The following is a 17,500-nucleotide window of genomic DNA, read 5'->3' on the forward strand; positions in this document are numbered from 1 at the left end:
ACACACACTTACGCTACACCCTGCCTGGTCCAGAGTGGATTGACAGCCTTGCTCGCTGTTGGCGTGAAGAGGGAGTCTGGTTGGATGGTAAAATCTGTATTCGAATAGTTCGTGACGAACGCGTCAGATAATGGACTTGAACACTGCACCCACAAACACAGCACAACAAAGGCTCAACCCAACATGTGCATCCCCTCCCCCCCCCCCCCCCCACACACACAGACAGACACAGACACATGCATGCACGCATACACATAATATCATTGGTTGTACAGGTAGCTGTGAATTAGCCAGCAAAGTGAGCAATTCTGTGAATTAGGAAAGTGAGCATTTCCCAATGCGTTGCAACTGTCAGAAAAGAAGATGAGGTGATCAGACAGCACGCAATGTTCTAAATCATGTTCCGCACCTTCAGTGAACCCGGCTTTCCTGCTGAGCGACATCGTTTGCCTTGACGGTCTCTCAGATCACCACCTGGTGAGTGCATCTATATCCATCGATCATGGTCTACCTCCATCGCGGAAACAAATAACCATTAGAAAGACAAGCATACGGCATGTGGACACTGAAAAACTCTGAGTAGCAGTAGTGTCAGCGCTAGATAATCGCACCAAGAAGAACATTAATGACGACACAGAGGCATTCCAGTCGAATGTTCAAACCGCACTCAACGAAGTAGCACCAATTAAAACGATCACGGTTTCACTTCAGAAACCACGCCCACAGCCTTGGCTGACAGATGAACTGAGAAGCTTGCTGCATCATAAGAAGCACTTACACCGGGCCTCCAGGCGGCACCCGTCTATGGTATGGCAATATCACGCCCTCCGTCGAGAATGTAGCGTCATGTCCCGTCGCTTGAAGTCAGCCTACTTCCTCCAACAATTCCAGGCTTCCCATCGCAACTCGCGGTATCAGTGGACCCTCATTAACATGCTTACAGGTCGTCGTAAGATACAGCGAACTTCCGCAGCTTCCATAGATCAACTGTCTACGCACTTTAGCTCGATTGTCTCTGGTGCCAGAGGACCTGACACCCTGGTAGTTCCTCCCGGTCCAATGCCAGCCACCAGTCTGACCACATGTTCACGTGTTAGTCATGAGGAGGTCCAAGCACTGCTGAGAGAGGTAATCGTCTCCAAAGCCACAGGCTCGGATGGTATCCCCGCAAATATACTGCACACATGTGCTGATGAACTGGCCGGAAGTATCACTTGCATCTTCAATGAGTCTGTTGTGAACCCTCTGGTTCTCTAAAGTATCAGGAACGAACGACCCCACACGGCACGAGGACAACTATTTATTCTCAACAATATCTTTCACTTCCATCGACTAATAATGATGAACAATGAATGACTGAATGAACAACTGAAACTAACTGAAACAACTGAAACTAACTGAAACAACTGAATAACTAACACTAAAACCACCAGGTAGTTATAGCGTGAAAATGACAGCGTATATGAGAAAAGCATACACATACAACATACAACTACAGCGCACACAGCAAACCGCACATAGCGCATGTAGCGTATACTACGTCGTAAACATCAACGGTACGGCGGAGTCGGAATACAACTGTATTGGAACGAACACAATGTCACAAGCGAGAAGGCCTTTCACTCTCGAGAACTTGTCGTTTCACAACATTCTCCCCACCAAAGGGCTTCTCACCGCCGTACAACAACTCACAAGTCAAACGATTTGGGGCTTACTACGCGTCATCTGCTGCTGCGGTGGTGGCCATGGTAGAATATCACTAATGCCCACCAATTCGGCCAACTCGATTTCGTGAAGCTTGCCGCTGTGGGTTGTTGCACACGACACTGTCACCGATCCTCTTCGACATGGGGCGGACGCTGGACCAGACAACACACAACCCATAATGTCATAAAGCTCGACGATGTGGGCTGTCACACACGACATGGTCACCGGTACACTGCTTCGACCCGGGGCGGGCGCGGAATCCGAGGACACACATCGGATCTCTGTGTTCCACACAGTCTCGCCGCTTACATCTTCCGTGCTAACCAGTAGTATCGCCCTTCTCATTTTCTCGGCTTCTACGCCTTGCGTTTCTAAGTCTTGCGCCTCTAACTCTTGCGCCTCCAACTCTTGCGCCTCCAACTCTTGCGCCTCCAACTCTTGCGCCTCTATCTCTTGCGCCTCTAACTCTTGCGCCTCTAACTCTTGCGCCTCTAACTCTTGCGCCTCTAACTCTTGCGCCTCTTGCGCCTCTACGTCGTTCGGCCGAGACTCCAGCTGCTTCTGAGCGTCTCCGACCGATGTCACCATGCACTGCACCGACCCAGTGGGCCTTGGATCTGATCCTCCCACTGGCTTCGAATACTCTTCTGACCGCTGCTTGTCTGTAAGCAAAGTCTTACACGCCTTGTCCGGCGTCCTTCCGGGCGAGGCAAGCAAATCTCGCTTTGCTTCCTCATAATATGTACCGACGGCGATGCGCTCGGCCATCTTCTTGAGCTTTTCGTTAAACTCTGTGCGGAGCGCACACTCTTGCCTTCTAGCACTGCGCTCTTCAAACTCCTCGCTCTGTCGGAGCCTCTTCTCCACGTATTCTCTCAACCTATCGCCTTCAAATCCATACCGAATTCCGTTGGCGATAAAGCTGGCTTCGATGATCCATAGTTCCTGTGCCATGCTCGCTTCGTATCCTGGCGTGGTCGCCAAATGTTGTGAACCCTCTGGTTCTCTAAAGTATCAGGAACGAACGACCCCACACGGCACGAGGACAACTATTTATTCTCAACAATATCTTTCACTTCCATCGACTAATAATGATGAACAATGAATGACTGAATGAACAACTGAAACTAACTGAAACAACTGAAACTAACTGAAACAACTGAATAACTAACACTAAAACCACCAGGTAGTTATAGCGTGAAAATGACAGCGTATATGAGAAAAGCATACACATACAACATACAACTACAGCGCACACAGCAAACCGCACATAGCGCATGTAGCGTATACTACGTCGTAAACATCAACGGTACGGCGGAGTCGGAATACAACTGTATTGGAACGAACACAATGTCACAAGCGAGAAGGCCTTTCACTCTCGAGAACTTGTCGTTTCACAACAGAGTCACTGGCCACTGGTATCTTCCCGAACCTTTACAAAATTGCCTCTGTTACCCCACTGCTCAAGGCTGGAGATTCCTGTCAAGCCAGCAACTACAGACCAATTTCCCTTCTCCCGATAGTCTCAAAGCTCCTCGAAAAGATCGTTCTGAAACAGCTGAGAAAGTACATCGAAGACAACCCCGACCTCAACATTCTTCCTCCCCAGCAATTTGCTTATAGGTCCCACCATTCTAGTGAGGATGCGCTAAGCTGCGCCATAAACAGATGGCAGTGTAGCTTGGAAAAGCGGAACGTGGTTGATGTGTTATTTTTAGACATGAGCAAAGCTTTCGATCGAATCCGCCATGACACCCTCCTGGATGATCTTTTCCAATGCACCATCGGAGGCACAGCCTTGTCCTGGTTTGCAAACTATCTTTCCGACCGATACCAGCAAGTTGAATATCGCCGAACTGGTCAGACCGCTACTCCCGTCGCATGCACAAGAGGAGTTCCACAAGGATCGGTGTTGGGACCTGCCCTCTTCACGATATACACAAGAGAGGCACCAACACGTGTAAATAGTGACTCTCTACTCTACGCCGACGACACCTGCCTATCAAAGGCCTGCAAAGTGTCCAACATCTCGAGCATGCTGAGGGTTTTATCAGAAGATTTCGCCGCTCTTAAATCATATTTTGATGGTCGTGGCCTTCTGGTAAACCCAAAGAAAACCGAACTCCTGATCATCCATTGTGCCAGTGACTCAATTCCGGTGACTGAATCAGTGCTGTGCGACACGACTGTCATCACCTCGTCACCTACATGTAAGTATCTTGGGCTCCACATCGATGAGCACCTGACCTTCCGACCCCATATCTCCCACCTCCGTGATGACATTAATAAGAAGCTAGGTGCTTTTAGGCGAGGCAGAGACAACCTGGACAGTAAGGCCCGCCGAGTTTTCTATCTCGGAGTTATACGGAGCAAATTGGAGCACGCAAGCACATCATATGTTCATTCATTACACGCTGCAGAATACAATAAGCTTCTAGGACTAAGCCGCCGAGCTGTTCATGTTGTATTTGCCTACCCTTCCCGTGCTGACGTTGAGCCCATTTTGCATTGTCAAAACCTCCACCCACTCAGCATCAGGTCCCTTGGCAGTCCCCTCATCTCCCAAATCTTTACGACCCGAAATGCTGCTACCCACACTACCTCCCAAACCAGAGGCCAAACATCCAGTAGTCTCTTTCTCCCCCCATTCATGTCCCGTCCAGGCCTCTACAGCCTCTCATTTCTTGGTGCTGACCGCTTTAATGCACTACCCGCTATCATTCGATCCCAGCGTACCTTTCCTGCTTTTCGCACTAGCTGCTCACAATTTCTCCTTGGGCACCCTGTAAGAAGGCCATAGACCTGTTGGGTATACCCAAGTAAAATAATAAATACTACTATTACTACTACTACTAAAGCGATGCCTTCTAAACTTGAAAACACCAACTGTGAAGCCTATATACACATACATGTAATTGTATAACAGTGCCCCCCCCCCCTACCCCTCTTTGTCAGTGCACAGATACAAGTAAATGTACCAGCAACCCGCTGGAACTCAGTTCCGGCATCGGTCCGCCTTGCTGCTTCACCAAGTCAATTTCGTATCGCAATCCTAGATTTACTAGGGTACCCCGTCAGGAGACCATAGGTCTGTGGGGACTGCCCTAGAGAAATATGAATAAATACTACAATACTATACTAACCCCACCTAGCTCTCCATAAACCAGCTCCCCTATACCAGTGCCCCTATACCAGCTCCCCTATACCAGCTCCCCTATACCAGTGCCCCTATACCAGCTCCCCTATACCAGCTCCCCTATACCAGCTCCCCTATACCAGTGCCCCTGTACCAGCTCCCCTATACCAGTGCCCCTATACCAGCTCCCCTATACCAGCTCCCCTATACCAGTTCCCCTATACCAGTGCCCCTATACCAGCTCCCCTATACCAGTGCCCTTATACCAGCTCCCCTATACCAGTGCCCCCACCCCTCCCATAACAGTACCATCCCATAACACAACTCCGACCTCCCCTCCCCCCCCCCCACACTCCCTCTTTCAAACACTGATGTTCAAAAATGGAGAGGATTACAAGATTATGCAAGCTTACACCTGGAGGGTATGCGTGTGAGTAGGAATTACTACATCGTTGTGTCTCGGCATAGTTACGTCCAGGATTATCGTTGAATGCAGCACTGACGGACTGCTTGGAATACGCACAGATAGACGACCCCAAAGGCAGACCCCTACAGTCCAGCAACAACAACAACAACAACAACAACAACAACAACAACAACAACAACAACAACAACAACAACAACAACAACAACAACAACAACAACAACAACAACAACAACAACAACAACAACAACAACAACAACAACAACAACAACAACAACAACAACAACAACAACTTTGATCTCTCTGTATCTGATCCCCGTGCCTGTAATTATTTTTCTCTTATTGGCCACAGGCCATCGTGAGAATAAAATAATTCAACAACAACAACAACAGCAGCAGCAGCAGCAGCAGCAGCAGCAGCAGCAGCAACAGCAGCAGCAGCAGCAGCAGCAGCAACAGCAGCAGCAGCAGCAGCAACAGCAGCAGCAACAAAAAGGGATACTTGCATGTAGTTGAATGCAAGGTCTTGCAAAACAGTACTTGATAGCGTGGTGTACATGTATGTTGTATGCAGGGTACTGGGATACTGAATAGCTGTACTCTACTGGCGGTGGATAGACTTACTCCAGAGTGGTGAACGACGCAACAACATACTGCCGGGTCGCACGGCCGGGGTCACTCACTTCGATGGCTGAAGCTACAAGATAGGAAAACCAGAACAAGGAGACAGAAATAGAGTGAGAGAGAGAGAGAGTGTGTGAGAGAGAGAGAGTGAGTGCGAGAGATAGAAAAGGCATGCGTGTATGTGGGCGAGACAAGAGACAGATATACACCGGCAGACCAAACGGATGAGAGTTCATCGGTGCACCAGGCATCTTACTGATCTGTCGCATCTCCCAGCGGCTTGCCGGGGAACCAATACCCCTAGCATTGAAGTTACGGAGGCTGGACAGGCCTGAACAGGCCACTCGAATACGCCGTAAACTACTCAGGTAGGTAGCGTTCTGGGCGTCATTCTGAAGAGAAGAAAACAGAGAAAAGAACCAGCATACATTGGCGGCCCAATGGTATTCCTCAGTATCAGTCTGTTACTGTACAGTAGCACTAGGCAAATTGCCATAACCCTAATTTCCTTTCTCAGATCGTTGAAAATGACGAACCGCGGGAGAGCGGGATCCAGGGATAAATAAGTATCGTAATAATATAAAAAAAGCAATAGAAAGGATAAATTGCGCCGTCATCACCACACATCAACAAAGTCATGAAGGTGTTCGTTCATGTGTGGTGATGAATTGGAATTTATCCTATTTCTCCGATGCTTGCAAACACCCGCACTAATAGCTAATAGTTTACCAGGAACACTCCACAACAGCAAGCAGCTACCGAAGTACTTGTAAAATGCTTGTTTCGTTCCATGATAGTTTGTAATTGCAACCGTCGTGTGGTCTTGTCTGATCGAAAACAAACAAAACAGAGAACCTACTATTGTAAAAGCAGAAATTTTCGGTGGTGTTTTATTTTCAGTAACTTCGGTGCCGACAATTTTCACGGCAATATATGAAGTTAGCAAATGTTATACAGTAATAATACTGGTTCACACTCAGAGGTCTCCATCGATGAACTTCATGCCAAAAACATGCTTTCGATGATCATTGCCCGCAATGAAATCATTCGCCACATTAACTGCGCTGAGCTGATCCGTCAGGCCCTTGTGAACATGAACCAGCATCAGGTGGTTCAGCCGCCGCTGACTCATGGTGGACCGTAAGTAGGATTTAATCCTCCTCATGGCGCTGAATATGCGTTCACTGGAAGCGTTAGTGGCCAGCATTACCAGGAGCAGCTTCACTAGTAACCCAACCTGCGACATCAATTGCAGGACGTGTTGAGGGCACTTCTCGAAGAACTCGAGGAGGCCAGACACGGACACTTCACCGTCAGCGGAGAAATTCTTCTGGAAGATCTGCAGGTGAGTTGCCAATAGTGCATCATCCAAGTCTGTACCATAAAACTTGACAACAGATTCCAACTCACTGCTGTAAGGCTTGCCATATGCTGCCTTCAACAGCAGGTTTTGCAGCTCGAAGTATACACGATACCCAGGCTGATCAAAGCGATTTTTGATGCAGCCGGTGATGAGGTCAATGGCCTCGAAATACTGAGGGCGGTAGTGGTCCTCCACTGAAGACGCGAATTCAGCAGGGGCCATCCCATCATCCAGGCGTCGCGGAATCTTTCGCCGTCAAGGCAATGCTGGCTCAGCAACATCAAACTCCTCAGCTACACCTTTCACGTTCTCAAAGAACTCGTTGAACTTGCTGATGGTGCGGAAGGCCTGGAGGGTTGTCCCTGTTATGGAGGCAATTTCCTGCCTTTCAGCAGCTGAAATGTCGTCCCGCTGCAAGTTGCGGCTTAAAATGTCACTATGACGGAGTATGAAAGAGCCAAGAGCCACACCAAACATGAAGTCAAACTTGCGCATTTGACCTGCAACTCCCTGGATACGGGCCTTCATCTCCGTATCCCGGACATGCTCGAGAGATTCGGCAAACAGCTGTTGAAGAATGGCATAATTGTCAGCTATGCTCTTCAGGGCGTCGGCATGCACCGTCCACTGTGTAGGGCCACAGAACATGGATACCCAGGCAATCACTGGCAAGCTGATCTTTCAACTTTCTGAATTCAGCATCCCGATGTGGCGACTTCTTCATTAACTTTGCAATCTCATGCATGGTGTCCAGAGCATCTTTCATAAGTTTCGACTTCCTGGTGGTGTCTCCACAGGCAAGATTAAGGCTGTGGCCATAGCTGTGCGTGAACACAGCTCGTGGCTCTATATCCTGCAGATGCTTGGCCACACCGGACCGTATGCCAGCCATCGATGCTGCACCGTCATAGCCTTGCCCACGCAGCTTCCCTGTGGGTAAATTAAGCCGTTGCAGGACATCGAGAACCACGCGGAAGATGTCCTTTGCGCTGGTGGCACCAACTTCATGAAGGCTAATGAAGTCTTCGTGGACTTGAAATGTATCGTCAACTCGACGAAGACAGATCACGACTTGCTCCACATTGGTCACATCTGCAGTCTCATCCACCATCACAGTTGCGAATGCCGTCTGCTGGAACGACTGTGCTACTGAGCGGATGACACGCATGGCAATTGTCTTCAGCAGCTCATTCTGCATTGTTCCAGACACATACTTGTCAGTTTTTTTTCTCCACCCATGAAGTTAGCAAGGGAAAATCCTGGGAGCGCAGTTTCAACAACTGCATGAAATTGGAGTCCAGCTCATCCCCATCACCACGCAAGGGAAGACCTTGTCGAGCGAGAAACTTCACATTCGAAACTATTTTGAGGAAACATCTTCTAGCGTCCTGACGCTCTTTCCACAGCTGCTGGGAGAGAAGCTCGCCAACGTTCTGCGTAGAAGCAGGAATCGAGATCAGCTTCAGAGCAGCGTCGCTGTGGCAGCGACTGCTCTCGTGCTTCGTGAACTTGGCGCTGGCGTCTTTTCAGTTACTAAACCCGGAGGAAATAAACGCCTTCTCCAACAAGCTAGCCATCTTCAAATGTCCTTTACTATATGCGGACACACACGTAAAGCAAAAGGCCAAGTCATTGCCCTGCTCATAGTGCAGCCATTGCCACCGCTGAAACCACTGGGGCTGAAACGACCGCTTCACCACCGTCGACTTTCCGAACTCGCGCTGCGGAAAAGCAAACGCAGACGGCTGACAAGGTTTATCTCCCAGGGTCGCCGTTGGCAGCAAGGGATTGGACAGCTTGCTGCAAACAACTCTAAATCAACTCCCACAGAACTCTCAAACATCTGCTGATCTCCCGGCACAAACTGTCCTCAGAAAACGGGCAAGGGAGAGAAATCCTGAAGTGGTGCTCTCGAAACGGAAAGTACCGACATCGCCACCAACAAATTCAGCTTTCCGTGATCCCCGAACGCTTCTACCGAGCCAAAAACGAGCATGTCGTAGACTACGGTTGCCTGGCACTGGGTGCTCTCCGTAAATCAGCGCGTAGCCTGCGAGACCGAAATCGGCATCAGGTACATCGACGCTGGGCCTGTACAGGGATTTTTTGTGCTTCGGCCCGGAGGTGTGAACAAGGCAAGAGGCCTTTTTCGCGTGCGCTTCCGATCCCAAGTGTTCAGTGTAGTGCAGCATCCATAAAAAAATTAAAAAAATCGGCCGAAAAAGTGGGGCGGCCTCAGCCGCCCCGGCTGTGACGGCCTTGGAAATGATGGAGATGTGAGTGCGCTTCTAACTTTGCACCCCTCCCACACACATGCCCACACAGACACAAAAGCGTGCATGATACCCACACCCACACCCACATACAAAGAGTGAATGACCTAATCCCTCCCCCCCCCCCCCCTCTGACAAACACATACAAAGAATAAAAGGTGACCTACCCCCCTCCCCCCTACACACACACAAATACACAGACAGAAGACAGTAGAGGGTGGCACATCATTCAGATATCTTACCTGGCAATATCGGAATATAACTGCACCATGATCTAACTGACCATTGTCCTGCTCGGCATGGTGGAGAATACGCACACATACCATGTACCATACACACACATACACACACACATACACACACACACACACACACACACACACACACACACACACACACATGCACGCGGGCACGCATCAAAAGACGAAGAGCGGAGAAACAACAACACCTCAGTCTAGATAATTATCAAATTGTTTGCAGTTGAACTCCCACCAGACGTACCAACATGACCAGCAGCAACAACAACGTATAGCTAGCATACGGGATTTTTCTCGTCCTGATACATCAGTACGTGCACGCACACCAGTGCTACGGACATGTTAAGTGTGTATCTTATCGAAGTACAGTCGACTCCCCCACCGTTAGGCGCTGCATCTGCCGCTAGGGTTTATCGGGTGTTAGCGGCCGTCTTGAGTTCCCTTTGGGAACGAACACGATAATTAACTTTTTTTTTTTACAGTCGACTCCTGATACAACAAACATCAGTGTGCAGGAGAAATAGTTCTTTATTTTAAATATTTTATTTTATTTATTTATTCATTACAGCATCTCATAGCTCTTTATAGTAGGGAGTTCAATTGAAAAACCAAACTCGCGAGTTTTGCATAAAACGCTAGTTTTTCTAAACCGGGAAGATGTGAGAAACAACCTGTGAAAATTTGATCCCAAAATTCCAAGGCAATCTAGAGTTTTAGTCGATTGAAGGCCGGAATATGGGGGAGAAAATAGTCACAGAAGTAAATGCAAGTGTGTATGTGAGCCGTGTGGTTTCCGTCCAGCACTGCACTATCCGGTGCGTACATGGCGATACAGGATGTGTGCATGGTGCGCGCCTACTTGCACAAGTCACACGTTTTCACCGTCACTGCTAATACAGAGTGCGCGCAGTTCACTCGATTTTTTTCGTCAACCACCAGGAAATCGCCGTGGGCTGGTTTCTGTGATCATTTTCCTTCTACTGCGATAAAGCGCAAGCCTAAATGTTCTAGAATCCTCTTGGTTTAGGCTGATTCGAGGCCGCTGAATACGAAAATTGGGTGTTCCTCGCGGGGCCGAGTACGGATCTGATCGAAATTAGTACTTCGAAGTGCATCCGCGCCAAGCGCGGAGGCAATATTTTTGGAAGCATGGCATGTGTGGCACCATTGGAAAGGTAATGACCTCAGCTACCTAAAAATAGCATCGACAAGGCCGAAAAGGCCGCGGGAGGAGATACCGCAAAGTCGTGGATAAAAGCCGGGCTTGTAAGCACAAAAGCCGCTTTCTGCATCAGGCTTTAATCCAAACCAGGCTTGTATGCAAACCATGCTTATATGCACCACTGATATTTTGCCAGGCTTTTACGCGCGACAAGCGTAGATCTACCACTGACTACCGGTATGGCGGCAGTTTTACTATGCACCGTACATAGCGCATGCACTCTTGACCTACCCGATCCGCGCTTGCATAGAAGCCATGCTTCTATGCGCGACAGGCTTATATGCATTTGACCCGTTTGATTTTCAGGCTTCTATCCGCGATGTGCTTGTATGCAAACCCGGCTTTTATCCGCCACTTTACGATACTTGGGCCTCGAACTGCATCTCGAACTGCAGCCACGAGGTGCCCATCCACTTTGTACAGGCGAGCTGTAACTGCATTTTTTGCTTTTCAGCGACCGGAACTGAACTCCCTATTTATAGCCAAAGTTTGACATATCCTGAAAAAGCAGAAGTTTTAGGTGGTGTAATTTTTCGGTATTCTCCAAAATCGGCGGTTCGGCAGAGGGAAATTTTCGGTGAACCCGTTTTCCAGGTAAGTGTACTGGTCCTAGTACCGAAATATTCGGTGCGTTTTATTGTTGGTAAAAATTGTCGGCACCGAAAATATAACTCCACCGGAAATTTCTGCTTTTACAGAAACAGTGACAGGGACTTATTCCATGGGTTCAAACTGGGACATGGACAACTGTTCGCTATATCACGAAATTAGCTATACGCGACTTCATTATGACTGCACGTGCTAAGCGAATTCCGCGGAACAATGTGCGAGGATAACCTTGCATTCAGAAAAAAGCGGACTTAGAACATTACAAAAGGCGGCTGCCAAGGTGGTCAGTTGCCGAAACAAAGGTTCACTTGCACCAGTTGTCATGCATCATGCCGCTTACCGAAGGTCCGACGCTTGAAGACCACACGTAGACAAATCCTTTATACACATACTGCAGGACATAGCGCGTGAAATGACCCCGGTTGGTGTCTGAGTTTGGATTTGTGGACGCCTTGAACAAGGAGACCGTCCAAGTGAAGCTGAAGTCGGGCAGAGGCGGGGACATTAGCGCACTATTCTGCCGCTGAAATGTGTCCGAATGTACATAGTCAAAGCTGTCGAAAAAGGATCTGCCTCTCAAGAAGACGAAGCGGCCATTGCCAGATTTATGTCCAGCGGTATAGTACTGGGCTGCTAAACGACCTGCCGTACTCACACCTTTGATGCAAGAAATACACAAGACGGCAGAAGAAAGAGAACAGCCAGCATAAGGTGCTGTGTGTGTGTGTGTGTGTGTGTGTGTGTGTGTGTGTGTGTGCGCGCGCGCGTGTGTATGTGCGTGCGTGTGTGTGCCGCTCACGAGACATTGAAGCGGACTGGACTCTCGCCCAGACTGGAGGTTGCCTTGAACCTCGAATTCCCCGGATCCCCCCGTACCAGCATCAGCGACTTGCTACACATGCACCCGGCACTTTGCGCGTTAAGACTCAAGGTGATCCTAGCTAGGCACAAGTACACGGCTGAACGGCAGAAGTCGATTTCGGAGCAGAGAGGTGCATGTCAGCGCCCTCGACGTCATCGTTTGTTCCAGAGCTGCGGTGGCTTACCTGTGCACCGTTGCTCCGCTTCTACCTCATGCCCCGCACTGACCGCATCAGCTGCTGCTGCCACCATTGATGCTGCCGCTCGGAGTTGCTGGAGTGCTCACTGCGACATCGGCAATCGTTGTTTCCGCTCAACCCAGGGACGCAACCGCCATCGCTGTTCAAGGCACTTCCACCGCCCAACAACTAGAGAATGGGACAAGCCCCCGCCTATTTGTATCTGCTCTCGCTGGTTCTGACTAGTCTCGCGTCTGGAGCGTCATCGGTTGGCGTGCTCTCTCTCTCTCTCTCTCTCTCTCTCTCTCTCTCTCTCTCTCTCTCTCTCTCTCTCTCTCTCTCTCTCTCTCTCTCTCTCTCTCTCTCTCTCTCTCTCTCTCTCTCTCTCTCTCTCTCTCTCTCTCTCTCTCTCTCTCTCTCTCTCTCTCTCTCTCTCTCTCTCTCTCTCTCTCTCTCTCTCTGCTGCCCCACTGGGGCCCACATGACCCTAGTGGTAGTGGCTCTACAGGACAAGACAGCTGTGTGCAAGTGCGTATGTTTGTGTACGCATTAGCTTGTGTGTATGCGTGCGTGTACACGTGTGTGTGCGCATGTACACAGACACAGACACACACGCCTGTCCTGTCCTGTAGAGCCACTACCACTAGGGTCACGTGGGCCCCGGAGGGGCAGCAGAGAGAGAGAGAAGGAGCACGCCACCCGATGGCGCTCCAGATGCGAGACTTGTCGGAACCGGCGAGAGCAGATACACATATGCGGGAACTTGTCCCGTTCTCTGGCCGTTGGTCGGTGGCAGTGCGTTGAACAGCGATGGCGGTTGCGTCCCTGGGTCGAGCGGAAACAACGATTGCAGGTGTCACAGTGAGCATTGCAGCACCTCCGAGCGGTAGAGTCACCGGTGACAACAGCAGCTGGTTCGGTCGGTACTGGGCACGAGCTAGAAGCGGACCAACGATGCACAGCCAAGCCTCCGCGGCTCCGGAACCAACGATGACACCGAGGGCACTGACATGCACCTCTCTGCTCCGAAACCGGCTTCTGCCGTTCAGCCGTGAACTTGTGCCTAGCGAGGTCGCCCTGACGTGCGAAGTGCCGGGCGCATGTGAAACAAGTCACCGGTGCCGGTACGAAGGGATCCGGGGCGTCCGAGGTGTAAGCCAACCTCCAGTCTGGGCGAGAGTCACAGGCCACTCTGTCATCGCACATCGTCCATGCGGGCGACATGGCCTAGCCACTCGAGGCGCCGATGCCGAGCCTTGGTGACGATGGTTTCAGAGTCACCCCGCCACTCAAGCAGTTGGTTGTTGGATATCTGGTCATCCCAGCAACGATGGCGTGTGATTCCCAATATCGACCGCACGCATCGCATGTGGAAAACAGATATGTGACGAAGGTCCTGCTTCAGCAGTGTCCAGCACTCGGACCCATACAGCACCGAGCAGAGACAGGACACAAGCATTAAACACACAATGTCACAGCGTTTAATATGAAGATCCAAGTTCTTAAAGTTGGTTGCTCCAACGAGGAGCACACGCTTCTTGCCGAACTTGACACTTGACTTGGAGCAACCAACTTCATGACATTACCGCCGAAGTCGCAACTTCTAAGTTCGGATCCAAGTTCTTGTTCCTGAAAACAGATTGCTGCAGAGCACCACAAGCCCGGGACGCACTTGCCACCCGAGCGCTGATATCCTGCGAAGATCGGCCGCCACAGTGGATGATACACCCCGGGTACTTGAACTCCGGCACGAACTCAATGTCCACACCGGCAAGCTGTATGGGCGCCTGGTCCGCAGCCGTGACGCCAGCTCCCGCAACCAAGAACTTGGTTTTGGTTGCGCTCACGGTGAGGCCGAACTCCGAAGCGGTCGAGTTGAACAGGTCCAAGGCAATCTCAGCACCAGCACGCCATGTTGCAAGCAGGGAGGAATCGTCCGCGAACTGTGCCTCTAGGGCAGTGTCAGCGGTGTCAGCCCGGCGTGCCTTGCGCTGTAGTTGACCCTCACCATAGTGGTAGCTGAACTCAAAACCAACGCCAGGAATACCTCTGACCCTCTGTTGCTACTTGGTGACTACTGCCCACATGAAGATGTTGAAGAGGACAGGAGCCATAGTGCAGCCTTGCCGCAAGCCGTTGGTGACGCTAAACGGATCCACGTCTGTGCCACTCACACGCAATACTGCAGACATCTCATGGTGGAAAGATCGGATGACTGCAAGCAGGGGGGGGGGAGGGGGGAAGGACACCAGCACGGGAGAGCACCTGCCAGAGGCACTCACGGGGCACGGAGTCGTAGGCCTTCTTCAGGTCAATGAAGACGAAGAAACCCCCTTGGCTGTATGCTCGATGGTCTTCTCGAGCAGCTGACGTACGCTGAACACCATGTCCGTGCAGGATCTGCCTCGCCGAAAGCCGCATTGTGATTCCGGGAGGAAGCTGCTGGCCATGCCCTGGATTCTCGTCTGAATGAGACTCGCCAGGACCCTGCCGACAACATCGAGCAGCGCGATGCCACGCCAGTTGTCGCATCGGTTCAGGTCCCATTTCTTCGGGATTGGCACAAGGGTAGCGTCTACCCACTCCTGCAGCACTTGGCCGGCCCGCCATACATCTCCGAATAGCTCCACAAGCTTGCTGTTCAGCGACTCATCCCCTGCCTTCACCATCTCCGGCAAGACGCCCGAGGCTCCAGCAGCCTTGCCATTCTTCAAGCGAGCAACGGCGCGGCACACTTTGCGCAGCGTGGGAGGTTCAGCAAGGTCTTCGGCAAGCGGTAGTTGAGGGATACCATTCAGCGCATTCGGTGTCCAAGTGCTCATGACGTTGAGCACTCCAGAGAAGTGCCTTCCCCAGCGCTGTCCCTGCTCACCCGGTGACGTGCATATATTTCCGTTCTCGTCAACGATCGCTGCTGTCCGTACTGGTTGGAGGCCGCGTCCAGCAGACTGGAGGTCAAGGATACATTTCCACACGACAGCGCCATTGAAACGGGCGTCGGTGGCCGCCTGAGCTTTAGATTTGATCCAGTCTACTCTGGCCGTATCGATTGCAGCGTGTGCGTTCGATCCGGCTGCCTTAAACTCCTGGTGAAACGGAGTGTCTCACTGCTGGCCACGGCGAAGCCAATCCTCGTAGGCCGCATTCCGCGTGTCCAGTAGGTGTTGGATGTTTGGCAGGGCTTCATGGAACCAGTCTGGCTGACCCCGTTTGCAAAATCCAAGGGCTGTGGATGCAGAAGTGTCAAGGGTGGACTTGATAGAGGACCATTTCTCACTAATGTTGGAATTCTCGAGCCAGTTGCGGTCGATCTCCTCCTTGATCATTGCCTGGTAGATATCGGTAGGCGTAGGATCTTCAGGGGAAGACGTGCGATGGTTCTTCAGCTGTGCAACGTTAAACCGGCGCCGGACACTATCCTTGCTCTGCGCCCCGCGCCGCACCGGCGGTGGAAGGTGCAGAGCCATATAATTATAGCAGTTGGTGGTCGCTGCCGCATTCAGCACTCCGGATGACAGCCGCGTCGGTGCATAGATGGCGGTCGTCTTGCCGCACAAGTATGAAACACACACACACACACACCTGGCCTGGTGTACAGCTGCCAAATGCTTGGCCATGCCGCCCCCGAGACAGGGGAGAGTAGAAGAGAGAGTTTGAGAGAAGTCAGCACTGCCACCAGGTAGCCGCTCCGCCACGACGTCGTCCACTATTGCATACTGTATTGACAGCTACCCTAACGGGTCACGCTGCCCTCCACCCAAGCATGGGTATGATGAGGGATAATGGCAACAAAAGCAAAAACAGCAAGCAGAGAGAGATAGAAGGAGAAAGACAGCGCAAGTAGTACCTCTGATATGCGACGTATAGAAAAGAGAAATGACAAGAGATACGCACAAAAAGGAAACAATAATTATTTGAACCTGTATTATTGCAGTTCCGAAACAATCAACCAGGTGATGGAGTGTGGGCACTCGAAGTCCCACCTGGACTCCACTGGAAGAACATCCCACGCAGGGATATCAACGATAGGCCAAGCGTTGAAAAACAGCCATGAGGACACATCGTCTAGAAGTCCACCGCGCTCGAACTGAAATTGCAGGATTAAACAATTTCCCACATGTCGTCAGGCAGCGTAACCCTTCTCCCTGAATCACCATCCATTTCCAGCAACCGTCTCCACTCACAGCTCATGCCTCTGCCACCACTGTACTCCGAGCCTAGACGATCCAGCTCCAAAACGACAACATTGATTCTTCTCTCATCATATTCAAATCTTGAATTTTGAATACTCTCTTGGCGAGCGAAAGCCGTCTCTATCGGGCCAGAGGTGTTCAGCAGAGAGCGAACATTCCAGGAAGCCAGCTGAAGACTCTCTCCCTCCCTCTCCACTCTTCTATGGACAGATTTCTTGTCAGTACCCACTCGCGGGCTCGTCACACCGCGACGAGTGGCAACTCTTGTCAGATGACAAGTGGCAGTATCAATCTCTGCCCCGGACATGACGCCTGAGTTTCCAAGAGTTGTTGTGACACTCTAGCCAACCGGGGGGGGGGGGGGGGGCATACACACACACACACCTTGGACCTTGGACGCGCTGCCATATTCTGGCTATGCGGACCCCATGGGGGGTTGAGCAGGTTCGGAACAGTAGGGGCGATGACGGGATAGGTCCTGTGATCTACTGAAACGCCGACCGCAACACACACTGTACTTGTTGTACTTGTTGCTCACTGCCAAAACTGGTCACGTGAGTCCCCCCGGGAGAGGGGAGAGAGACTCAAAAGGAATCTTGGAAAGATGACTCAATTGGTTATTGAACCGCCCAACGGCAGACACCCCTGAAAT

The 17,500-nt window shown here is 50.9% G+C and overlaps 1 protein-coding gene across 1 annotated transcript in view; it reads right to left on the minus strand.

The window, feature by feature from the left end:
- The window catches only part of LOC135820234 (uncharacterized), a 56,124-nt gene that overhangs the window by 32,528 nt on the left and 6,096 nt on the right, over positions 1–17,500 (minus strand). Inside the window, exons 6-11 of the mRNA XM_065333550.1 lie at positions 11,956–12,272; positions 9,770–9,817; positions 6,148–6,283; positions 5,892–5,964; positions 5,257–5,392; positions 13–143 (exon numbers count right to left, since the gene is read on the minus strand). Coding sequence (XP_065189622.1) covers positions 13–143; positions 5,257–5,392; positions 5,892–5,964; positions 6,148–6,283; positions 9,770–9,817; positions 11,956–12,272 — 841 coding nt within the window. The remainder of the gene's footprint in view (positions 1–12; positions 144–5,256; positions 5,393–5,891; positions 5,965–6,147; positions 6,284–9,769; positions 9,818–11,955; positions 12,273–17,500) is intronic.

Source organism: Sycon ciliatum, chromosome 6, assembly GCF_964019385.1.
Source record: "Sycon ciliatum chromosome 6, ocSycCili1.1, whole genome shotgun sequence".
In the NCBI taxonomy this organism is placed as follows: Eukaryota; Metazoa; Porifera; class Calcarea; order Leucosolenida; family Sycettidae; genus Sycon; species Sycon ciliatum.